This window comes from Megalobrama amblycephala, linkage group LG4 (assembly GCF_018812025.1).
Source record: "Megalobrama amblycephala isolate DHTTF-2021 linkage group LG4, ASM1881202v1, whole genome shotgun sequence".
Taxonomy (NCBI): domain Eukaryota; kingdom Metazoa; phylum Chordata; class Actinopteri; order Cypriniformes; family Xenocyprididae; genus Megalobrama; species Megalobrama amblycephala.
The window spans coordinates 10,873,541-10,886,132 of record NC_063047.1 but is presented as its reverse complement, the minus strand read 5'-3'; the positions used below and the strand labels follow the sequence as shown (position 1 = coordinate 10,886,132).

The following is a 12,592-nucleotide window of genomic DNA, read 5'->3' as shown; positions in this document are numbered from 1 at the left end:
AAAAAAAGTATTAAGTAGTATTAAAAGTATCCAAGTATTAATACTCATTAACAATATCTTATTGAAATTGAAACACACAAAAAGGCATGGTGGGCATAACCTGAGGCATTGGATGAGACAGTTATTGTCACTCTGATCACGGCTGAAACCTTTTATCTCTGACAATGATAGAGAGACATTTGTCAACGAAACATTTTTTTTTCTCAGATAGGAGAGCATTTCCTCTTTATTACCCCAGACCAACACACAGCTCAGGTAAAATAAATTCACATGATGTATTAGCTAATACATTTCACTTAGGCCTACATGTTGTTATTTGACTGTGGTATATGTTGTATGAGATAAATACTGTTATAAGGTACTGGTCTGATGTGAAGTTAATTTAGTAAACGAAATGGAAGTTAGTAGGCTCTATATTTATCTTGTTTATGTAGGCTATATTACATAATTTAAAGGGTTAGTTTACCCCAAAAAATGAAAATGCTGCCATCATACTTGCCCTCATATCATTCCATATCACTCATATCATTTTTGTATCTGTGCTGAATTTTACATAAATAAATCACAACAATCCCGTGCAATTAAACTCACATGTCCGGGTCTCTAAATAGAATATATATATTATCATCTATATAAACTAACATTCAGTACTTTGCTTGTGTAGTGTTGTGTTTTGGCCTCTAGAGGTCCTCGTGGTACCCTCATGCCCAGCTTACTCAACTTTTAATTAGTTGTTCACACTGTCAGTCCAAATCCAATTATTTGTGTATCCGATTGGAATCTGATCTAAAATGATTTACTGTCTACATTAGCTACGTTCACACTGTCAGTTCAAATCAGATTATTTGTGTATCCGATTGGAATCTGATCTAAAATTATTGATGTCCACATTGTGTATCGCAACTGTTTAGATCCGATTTGTGTGTTCATGCCACTCTTTCGTTTTCCGGAATATCTGCACTGGTTTCTATGCCAATGATGTTGTGTTGGTAGGTATATGCCTAAAACAACAACAACAACAACAGCATGCATGGGGTTTGCAGTACAGATATTGTCTTATTTACAACATGACATTGTAGCCGCCATATGCTGAACTACTGCATACTCCAGTGGCAGAAACTTAGGAGGCTGGTGTGACCGGCTTTATTCCGTACTGTTGTCTCAATCTCCATTAAATTGTCAATCTGCTCATCCGGCACTTTGCAACAACACAACCTTGTTTCTGCAGCGACGTTTTCTATAACAACATCTGACGTTTACATTTTACATGGTGTAAGAAAGTCACAAAACACGCAAAATCCGATCAGAGCAGTCAGATTGAAACAGATTTCCAGAAATGCGATTTGAATAGGATTTCAAAACACATATGAATATAGCATTTCATATGATTTTTGACCGTTCACACTTGTTAAATCTGATTGGATTTCAATAAGATATGATTTGGACTGACAGTCTGAACGTAGCCATTGTGTATTGTACAGCCATATCACACTGTAGCCCAAGACTGGTTGCCCACTGAAGCTAAGCAGGGTTGAGCCTGGTCAGTACCTGGATAGGAGACCTCCTGGGAAAATAGATTGCTGTTGGAAGAGGTGTTAGTGAGGCCAGAAGGGGGTGTTCACCCTGTGGTCTGTGTGGGTCCTAACACCCGGGCGACATTATACTGTAACAAGCACCGTTCTTCAGAGGAGACGTTAAAACGAAGTCCTGACTCTCTGTGGTCATTAAAAAATCCCAAGGCCCATGGTGTAACCCCGGTGTCCTGGCCAAATTCTCTCCATTGGCCCTTATCAATCATGGCCTCCTAGTAATCCCCATCCATTGATTTGGCTCTATCGCTCTCTCCCCCCTCCACCTATAGCTGGTGTGTGGTGAGCGCACTGTGGCTGCCGTCGCATCATCCCAGTGGATGCTGCACACTGGTGGTGGGTGAGGAGAGACCCCCAATATGATTGTAAAGTGCTTTGGGTGTACAGTAGTACATAAGAAAAGCGCTATATAAATGCCTCATTCATTCATTCAGTCATTGAGGGGGGAAGGAGCCTACCCATGACCACAACGAGATCCTCGTTGACCTGGTGGTATGGCTGGATAATCACCCGAGGGAAAGGAACTTGAGTCGCCAGTTTGTTTTCACACTTCTTGTCAGTCCAGCTCCCATAGAGGAACTGGATTTTTTATTTTTTTTTTGGCTTGCTTGCTTGAACTTTTATTAAAAAAATCTGCATCTCAACTTCTCCTAAGTGCATCTATTGGGCTTACCATCCTCCAGTGGCTCAAGGATTGAGAGTCTGACTCTCACAGCAGTGACCCAAGTTCAAGTCCCTGCTCTGACTCTAACTTTCACTTGCACTGATATAGCAATATATTATTTTTCTTGCTGTGTAAATGCATTTATGTAATTCATATTCTTCAATCTCTTAATTTTCAGCAGAAGAGAGAAAATCTATCTGATTCTCTTGTGAGAATTGAAATCATTTCTCTGTTTCAAGGCCTGTGATTGGCTGTTCCTTACTGAAGTCATACATTAATGTGCATGCTCTTCATGAACTCAGGATCAAAGCTTTAGTCAAAAGAGTTGAGAGAAAGCTGATGATCAGTGTTAGATCATTCTTTTACAGAACCAGGTCCAGATGATTACAGATTATCAGAGATATATGAATCCTAAACTAGATACCTGGTTCTTTCATCATGCACTTTCTTACCCTCTTACTTGCAGTAAATGCCATAAACAGCCTACATTTGTATATACAATTAAAAAATTTTTTTCTTGTGTTGGCAAAAAGAGACCTGTCAAAACCTTACTGAAAACCTCAGTGTATACCCATCTAACAGACAATAATGAATAATGATGGAAACTACCTCTATTATAAATGAGAAATCAGCCTTTTATTCTCTCTTTGCATTGTTATATTATGCTAACAGATCTCAGATATGAATCCTGAGGTGAATGAGGTAAACCGTAAAATGCTGAATTCTTGTCTAGTTTCAGTTTATTTTGGTCTTGTGACATTCTCTTATGGCTTTTTACACTTCTTGCCTTTTTTTCAGTCTTTCTGTAAATGACATGAGCATGGGCTCAGTTAAAAGGATGTGTTGCTTATGTAGTCAAAAAGAGATGTGTTTGCATACGGTGTGTTTCCAACAGATGTGAAATGCTGATGATCAGACTCACCCTGCGGCTAATCATTTGGTTAACATGCTTTTGTCTTACCACCAAGAGCTATGACTCGATAACTGTGTCTGGTCTTTGTATGTTACTGAGGTGGAAATGGCAGAACATTATGAAGCAAATCAGTCAACTGCATATGCAGTAGAGGCGATTGTTCAGGCAGCTGTTACATTTAAGAGCTATCAGAAGCTGGATTGACATCAAGACTATTGCATTAAGGTAGGAAACTGACAGATAATTGACTGATGTTGTGGTTGTTTAAAACATAACTTAAACAACATATATAAAAATATAATATAACTTTTTATAACTTTAAATGAGAACAATGTCATTATTATGTCACTATATTGTGCCATTTTATATATATATATATATATATATATATATATATATATATATATATATATATATATATAAAATATTCTATATTTTATTACTTGTATTAAGAAAATGATTACATTGTTGTTGTTTTTTTTTCCTAGTTTTTTTCCTTGTCTTATACCTAGAGGACAAGTCTTTTTCTCTCATCAAATTAATTATTAAATTCCAATTCCCTAATTTCTTTTTTTGATCCTGGAACAACTTTCCAATTAACCAGTCAGATTTATGTTTCAGATTTAAGTCTGCAGTTTATGTCAAGTTTAGGCTTACAACCAGGGTTAGGTGCTTCTATTAGTGTTATTCGCCTATCATTTCCCTCTGATTTTAGGGATAACTTATGGGTATGGTTAGGTTTAGGGGTAGGGATATGGTTAGAATTAAATTTTCTAACAAAATCAACAAAATATGTTGGCCCAACAACATGTCAAACTCGGCAAAATCAGAATGTGATCCTCTTTGCTACCTTGATTCAAATTCAGGAATTGAACTGAAATATAAAAAAGCATTTTCAATTCGGTTCTCAGTAGTGCAAAACCCAGCTAAAATGAAAAAAAAAAAATGGTATTAGTGAAGTTAAAAGGACAGTAATTTTGGAGTTCTGTTAAACTAACTATACTAGATTTGAAGTGAAAGGGAAGTGAAAGAAGGAGGTGTCAGCAAACATCATTAGAGTGCAACCGCTTCGCTATCTGCTTCATGACACAAGCTTAAGTTTAAAATCATAATCATTCAAGAGGAACGTATTTTCGTCTCATTCTCAAGATGGTTGATGTAGACATGGGGATTGTGCAAATGTTCAGATCATGAGAGACTAAAGGACGACACGCCACTCTCATGTGGTTTATTTCTGTTTTTCCCTTACAAAAAATAAGTATATTTCAAGTTCATTTTTAAAGTATACTTTCCCCCGGTTTCACAGACAAGGCTTAAGCTAGTCCTAGACTAAAATGCATGCGATGTTTTAACTGAAAGCAACTTGTACTGACATATCTTAAAATATGTTAGTGCTATTGTTTTGTCTCAAGATGCACACCAGCAATAGTGTACCTTTATAAAAGCTACTTGAATATCCTAATTGAACTAAGATCTAATCCTGGTTTAGCTAAGCCCTGTCTGTGAAACTGGGCCAATACTTTATGTAGTAAGTATACTAATATCAATGTACTAGATGTATACTTGTAAGTGTACTATTTCAATACTTGGGATTGGCCCTAAATTGTCCCACTTTTTTAAAATCATGTTTTTGTCAAAGACTATGTCTGGATTGGATTCAGAACAATGATCGAAACATAGATGAAGTAGATCGAGTCCATCAACACCAACAATGCCTTTAACAATGCTTCACAGTCGTTAACCCTTCCTGCTTCGACATTTCATTTGGTAATGTTAGGCAGTTTTAAACTTATATGCTGTTTAACGTTTGATGATCGCGTTATTTTACATTCACTAAGCAATCTTGTATCGCTTCGCTTGTTTCTACTTCTTCACCTGTGTTTTGATCGGAGATTCTGTACTCTATCAGAAGATGCGTAATAGCGCCCCCCTACCGTATAACAGTGAAAACATGGATAGCCGGAAAATTCAGTCAACAAAAATTCAGATATATAATAAGGAACATATCTGTTTGATTTAAAAATCAGTATTTTAAAGCAATGTAAGACAGTATGAAAAGTATGTGAAAAAAGTATTTAGCCTAATTGGCTACTCAATAAAAAGAGTAAACATATGGGCTACTTAATTATACTTTTATCTTGATCAAAAGATTGAGTTCAAGTAGAGGTGAATTATACTAGTATAGGTAAAGTAGGGCCTATACTTAAGAGAAGTACATAAAAAGTAGACTGAAAGTATAGCATCTTATTTTTAGTTTAAAAGAAGTATACTAATATAGCACACTTGAACACACTTCTTTTTCGTAAGAGGTGACCTCACATTGGACCGCTTGATACGATTAAGTAATCACTGTAAATGCAGTGACTGTGGGAGAAATTGCTCTGTTGATCTGCCTATCTGTCTTTGGTGGCTGGTTGTATGTAAGCCATGTCACTTGTATGGCTGTGCAACAGTTGGCCTTATGAATTATTTGTGTAGCACAATTGCATCTCATTTTACAGTCCTATTATATGTGATCTCTCTGCTCTCACCTCCCACCAGCCTGCCTATTGTGCATCTCTAATGGAGTATGCAATCCAGTGCTCTGCTTCCATATCTGACCCATGACCTTAAAGGTTCCCCGCCTCTACTGTCTGGATCAGACTAACCCCATCATACCTTTCTGCTGCTCTTTCTCTCCCATCATTTTCTATTTTTCCACATTCTGTGTCTTTTATTCCCATTTCCCCCTTTCCTAAACCAGTTTTCTTTCTTTCTAATCTCTCTCATTCCATTCATCTTGTATTTAGATACATCATTATTCCTGTTCTCTGTGCTTCAATCGCATTGCTTCTACAATATCCATTATTCACTTTAATAACTGATATTTTCTTCTTTTTCACTGCTCTCGTTCTCTTTTTCCTTGTGCATACGTTCTCCTCTTTCTCTCTCATCCACTCTCACTTTGTCCTCGCTTCATTCCCCCTTTTCTTATCTCACCTCCTCCTCTCTTCACTTGTTGCCTTTCTCATAAAGCAGCCCCCGACCGCTACATACACACAAACTCTTCCTTCTTTCTCTCCCCCCTCAATCAGGATGCTTCATCTGCGTGCAGCACAGAGCCAATTTACCCATGAAGTGCGACAGCCAGGGCTGTGGGTCTGGAGGGTGGAGAAGATGAAGGCTGTGCTCCTTGACCCATCGCAGAGGGGAATCTTCTACAACGGAGATGCGTACATTGTGCTCAGCAACCGTGGAAAGGAAGGAAGTGACCTGCATATGTGGATGGGTGTGTATTTTATAAAAGAAATGATTAAATGAATGAATGAAAATGCATCTGATGCAGTTTATCTGAAGCATTGCTTTAACGTAGGGTGAAGGAATTTAAAGTATTTTTGGTAAACTAAGGATGGAGAAAAAAAATCTGCATTAATGAAAGGTTCCTGTAGTTTTAGCATTTTTTTTTTCTTATTGTTGGCTTCCCTCCTCTGATCTAGGAGAGAAGTCATCCCGGGATGAACAGGGTGCTTGTGCCATGCTTTCCACTCAACTGGACAGCTTCTTGGGAGGAGAGCCAGTACAACATCGGCAGGTGCAAGGCTATGAGTCACCTGAGTTCATGGGACTCTTCCCTAAAGGAGTCAGCTACAAGGTGAGAGAAAAGGGACAGCAATAGGACAAAAAAAAAAAAAAAATCTCATACAAAGAAATTAATATTTTATCCAGCATGTATTAAATGGATCAAAAGTGTTACGGACATTTATGTTAAAAATAATTTCTGTTTCTAACATTGATAATAAGAAATGTTTCTTGAGCACTAAATCAGCATATTAGAAGGATTTCTTAAGGATCATGTGACACTGAAGACCGGAGAAATAGTTGCTGAAAATTCGGCTTTGCCATCACAGGAATAAATAAATTTTAAAATATATATTCAATAGAAAACAGTTATTTTAAATTGTAATAATATTTCACAATATTACTGTTTTTTTCTATGTTTTTAATCAAATAAATGCAGCCATGGTGAGCATATGAGACTTCTTTCAAAAACATGAAAAAATCTTCCCAACCCTAAACTTTTCACTAGTAGTGTATGCAGGCCCGGATTAAGAACACATTGGGCCCTGGGGCTATAGCAACACCAAGGGCCCCCTTTCATCTGATTGCCATGCCACAGTGTGTTGTACCACAATATTTTTTTTTATTGTTATTTTGATATTTTTACAAATCTCATTTTATCAAATCATTTTATATAAGCACAAGCACACTAAATATTCCATGCTATTTAACACATTAAAAACAAATGCATTAACTCCAGATATGAACTCCAAACAAACAGGTTGCAAAAAGCAGCAAAAACAATTGTCATACTTCAGTCATACTTCCTCAATGATTACTTTACCATGAATACTTTAAAGAGATAGTTCACCCAAAAATGAAAATTGTCATTACTTACATGTTACATGTTGGTAACCAGACAGTTGACGGCACCCATTGACTTCCATAGTAGGAAAAAAGTCAGTGGGTGCCGTGAACTGTCTGGTTACCAACCTTCTTTAAAATATTTTCTTTTGTGTTCAACAGAAGAAATAAACTCATTCAGGTTTAAAACGACTTGAAAGTGAGTATGTGATGACAGGATTTTAATTTTTGGGTGAACTATCCCTTTAAGGACAAGGGTCCGCATGCTAACTATTAGGATGCTGTCACTTTAAGACCTGCACGCGTCCGATTTTCTCAACTCACATAAGCCAACTGTGTTTATGTAAACCTTTTGTGTATTTGACAGTATTATAGCGCAATCAGACGCGAACGATGAAGTCCAGTAGTCAGGTGCTGTTTGACAGGCTTAAGTGTGTGTGCACGCTTCGGGTGTAACGTTATGAGGTCAGAAAAAGCGCATCTCAGAACAGCACACGAATGACGTGTTTAACTGGCAGGGCTTTAAAGCACATGCAAATGAAGAACTTTTGTGATTGCGAATAAGTGCAGTGTCCCGTGAGCAACTCTACCGCTGTGTTAACATGTGATGTGAATGTGTCGAGGTCGAGTTGTACGGATGGAGGCACCAGAACAACAACTGATAGAATGTGCTTCAAAGGCAGATAGTGGAGACAAGTCACACGACATTGGTGTTCGTCAAAAAACAGTAGGAAAGTTAATTCGGGATTTTTACACGGGTGATGATTTGAGAAAAACACTAACATTCTGAATTCAAACGGCAATAAAATCAATCGACTCGTCCCTGTAAATGTTGAAAACACCTTATGTTTTCATGAGAAACAATTACCATCCGAATAGGGCTTAACTCGTTATAAGAATAATAACTTGCTGCAGCTGCTATCTCACCTTCTTCAACGTGTAAAGCACGCAGATCGGCGACGGTGTCGGTGGGTGAAGATAATTGTGAGCTGCCGCAGCACGCGGGGTCTTCCACTGGCTCGGATGTTTTATGAGAAGCAAAGTAGTTAGTTAGTTTTGGAATTTTTGCTGTAAGATTAGCATCCCTTTTCTCCCTTTCAAGCTTATTTTTCCTTTTTTGCGCACCACTATCACTTTTGTTTATCATTTTGAACACCAGCGAGGCTGAACAAGCAATAAAGGCCAACTTCCCATTTTCTAGTCTACATGCAATAGCATAACAAAGAGGCGTTTCCCGATGTCATGGCGCGAATTGTAAAGTGATTTTGATTGGATGGTGATTTATCAGTCAGGCACATTTTCCAATCATTTTTTCTTGTTATTTTATTAGACACAAATCAACCACCTATGACTTGTCAATCTCATTTCCTCCAGCCAATCACGGGCCCCCTCTACCTGCGGGCCCTGGGGCTTCAGCCCCACCTAGCCCTTATGTTAATCCGGCCTTGAGTGTATGTCCAAAGAATGCGCCAGTATGGACTCACTGCGTTTTCTCCATCTGTCTCAGGAGGGTGGGGTGGAGTCTGGGTTCAAGAGTGTCAGGTCTAGTACTGGCCCTGTTACACATCTGTACCAAGTCAAAGGAAAGAAAAACATCCGCGCAAGAGAAGTGGAGCTTAGCTGGGGGAGCTTCAACAAGGGAGACTGTTTCATACTTGACTTGGGACAGGTGAGTATGTATGAATTTATACATAGGTCATTTATTTATTTATTTATTATGTAATATCTCTCATTGAGGTGCTAATATTTGTTATTTTAGTTGGCTAATCATGGCCAATCATGTAGTTGCAATTATCTTGTGTGTTTATAGACTATAATCGCATGGAGCGGTTCCAAAGCCAACATGTTTGAGCGACAGAAGGTTCGTGAGATCGCAATGCTGATCAGAGACACAGAGAGGAATGGCAAAGCTCACATCATTGATGTAACAGAGGGAGAGGAAACGCTGGAGATGGTTCAGGTGACAAACACCTGCATTCCATTGAAGATGCTCTTTGAATCACTGTCAAATCACGTTGGACAATATGATCATCAGGTTCAAGCTCATGCAGCTCAAACTGCTGTCATTTTGGCAAAACAAAGACCAAACAGGCTAATAAGAAATTCTAAAAATCATTTTAATTTAATTTAAACTTTTTCAAATTATTGATAAAAATAATTAGATGAAAAATATTGTTACAGTGCAGGCAGGCAAGGAGGAGAAGAGCTTGCAGCTTAACCTTTAATATGTTGGATATCCTCTTTGTTTTATTAAAAAAAATGTTTTATTTATTTTATGCTTAAATACATAAGGCAGGGGTAGCAGCGTCGGTCCTTGAGAGCCTCTGTCCTGCAGAGTTTTAACCTTGAAAAAAAACCCCCCGCTGTTCCACCTGACTGCTGCAGATTCATTTAGACGTTGATAGTCCCTGTGTTCCATTTGGAAGGGCTCATCTCTATGCCCTAATCCCTTCAAAGGGTTTACCCTCCGGAGTGAGAGCTTCGAAGGGATGAAGGGAATGCACTTCTGCATCATCTTAATGAAACAATCAAGGAGGCGCCTTCATTGCACATTTTGTACACAGGTTGACCCCCCAAAAAACATGCAAGTCTAAACGTTGAGTAGATTGTGCAAGCTGCGCCTTTTGTATAACGCTAGTTTATTTATTTATTTTTGGTTTATCGCACCATATTGTATATAGTGTCTATGTATCTGAAACATTAGAATGGACTGATAAAAGTAGCTATAAAGTTTTTTTGTTGAAGTACAATGTCGTTTTTGAAACTCGTAAAATTATTACAGTAGTATAGAAAAATACTATATACATTTGTAGGTAAAATCGAACTGTACCCATTCTGTGAACAAAACAACTTCGCTGTGCAAAGGATCATGGGGGCCTGAAGTTGTTCCCTTTGAAATCCTTCATTCCGAAGAGCCTTTGAAGTGGCCAGTTTTGAGCACTTTGGTTTGGAACAACCCTTCAATATGGCAGCCATGATTGTTTTCATTCCAAAGTGCCCTTCGGAGGGTGATATATCCCGTTTGGAACGCACCGTGTATTGCCACATAATTCCCAGTCCAAGGACGTGAACAGCTCCGAATATAACATCACGTGTTGTCATCTCGAGACTACAGTAATTACAATATGACGTGAACGCATTATAGGCCTATGCTTTTGAAGCGCTCTCTCAGTACTTTGATGTAATACAACACACCAAATGGTCAGCACATGGTCTCGTCGAACACACTTGAATTCGGTCAGTTCAAGTCGAACACATCTTAAAATCTGCAATGGTCAGGCGGTATAGCAGCCACATGGTACAACTCTCAGAAAATTACACATTGTAATTGCAAGTTCTACAAGCACATGAAGGCCTTTTACAGTTCAGAATCGCTACCGTAATTATGACATGGCGTGTGAACGCAATGTAAAATAATATAATATAATAATAATTATAAAGAATTTTTATTAAATTAGAAAAATGTAATTATATATAAATGATATATTTTATAATTTGCAATGCGCTTTTTCATAAATGGATTAGAAATATTAATAACATTAACACCATCTCAAATTGAATTGAAAGGCACTTGGTCCAATCCCAGCTCTGAAGGACAGCTCAACAGAGGAAGACACTGAAGCAGATATCTCTAATTCTGCTTCCCTTTACAAGGTCAGTTCTCTCTGTCCTTTACAGTGTAATGTGCAGGTATCAAAATAACCTTTTTTGTCAATCAAACTGTTCGTCTATCACTTCACATTGGAGATAAATCTCTAAATAATTCTCTCTCTAAGGTCTCTAACGCAACAGGCCAAATGACCTTGACAAAACTATGTGAGAAAGGACCTTTCGCTCAAGAGCTGCTGGAGAAAGATGACTGCTTCATATTGGACAATGGATCTAATGGGAAGATCTACATTTGGAAAGGTGATTGCGTTTATTTGTTCATCTGCGTGTACTGTATAGCAAAATCATCATTTTTTAATCATTGCCTTACTTTATTGCCGCACAGGAAATGGAGCCAATTTAGATGAGAAGAGAGTTGCCTTGAAGGTGGCAGATGAGTTTATTACAGAAATGAACTATCCCAAGATGAGAACGCAGGTACAATAACCGGCAGCTCATTGTTTCATTTTCATTTCTGTGCAGAATTATGATCTCTTTCATTAGTCATCCACATTTCTTTATTACCTTAGGTGGAAATTCTCCCTCAGGGTCGTGAATCTGTCCTCTTCAAACAGTTCTTCAAGAGCTGGAGTTAAACACACCAACATATAGAATGTATGAAGAAACGTATACTCATTTTGTATAATCACACAGCATACTAGCCATGAGTGGTGTAGCCTACCTGTTAAAAGTCTTTGCTGTTAGCCAAAAGATTGTTTGTTTGATCCCAGGTATTGTGAAAGCTGGGACAGTTGTCTTTTTTTTTTTTTTTTCAGGAACTGCCTATTTAAAAAATATAAATTTTAAAAATGTGAATTGTTGATCAATTTTCTGTCACATGCAGATGTTTTTCTTTAATATAAATCACCTATACAACCCAAATGTTTGTTATTTAATAAAATTCAAATACTTATGCAATAACATGATGTCTGTTAACCTTTGTATATATTGAGCCTCAAATTGGCTGATATCAAATACATGCACAAAAAGACACACATACAGTACTAATGCTTATGTAACCATGTGATACTATGCGGTCTTTGGTGTGATCATCCTTTATCTTGGAGATACGCTCCATGATAAAGGATGAGCCTATATTTATATAAGGTTTGCACCTCCCCAACCAATCAAAATCAGTGTGAAGAACAAATGGCCCATGAAGGTGCAGAAAATAAACACTGAACAAATAAGCAACAAGAAGGACTTGAGCAATAACAGTTTCACAATCACAAGCAAAATTAAGCCCCACTGACTTTCTTAATGAGTTGATAAATGGGTTTAAAAACAAGTCTACAAATTAGGAGCATTACAGACTCCGTAAAGAATCAATGAACACAGTACACAATCTTATTTCTTAATGATTTTGGTATTACAGTA

At 37.7% G+C, this 12,592-nt stretch overlaps 1 protein-coding gene across 2 annotated transcripts; it reads left to right on the top strand.

Moving 5' to 3' along the window:
- Positions 1–49: 49 nt before the first annotated feature.
- capga (capping protein (actin filament), gelsolin-like a) lies at positions 50–12,136 on the top strand. 2 transcript variants are annotated; one of them, XM_048187462.1, is made up of 9 exons: positions 50–255; positions 6,241–6,434; positions 6,643–6,797; positions 9,075–9,236; positions 9,378–9,527; positions 11,135–11,221; positions 11,344–11,476; positions 11,562–11,653; positions 11,746–12,136. In XM_048187462.1, the coding sequence occupies exons 2-9, from the start codon at positions 6,242–6,244 to the stop codon at positions 11,809–11,811; spliced, it is 1,038 nt and encodes a 345-aa protein (XP_048043419.1). In that variant the 5' UTR covers positions 50–255; position 6,241; the 3' UTR covers positions 11,812–12,136. The 2 variants fall into 2 exon arrangements, with proteins under 2 accessions (XP_048043419.1, XP_048043420.1); XM_048187463.1 differs by lacking the exon at positions 50–255 and adding an exon at positions 3,188–3,391.
- The last annotated feature ends 456 nt before the right edge of the window (positions 12,137–12,592 follow it).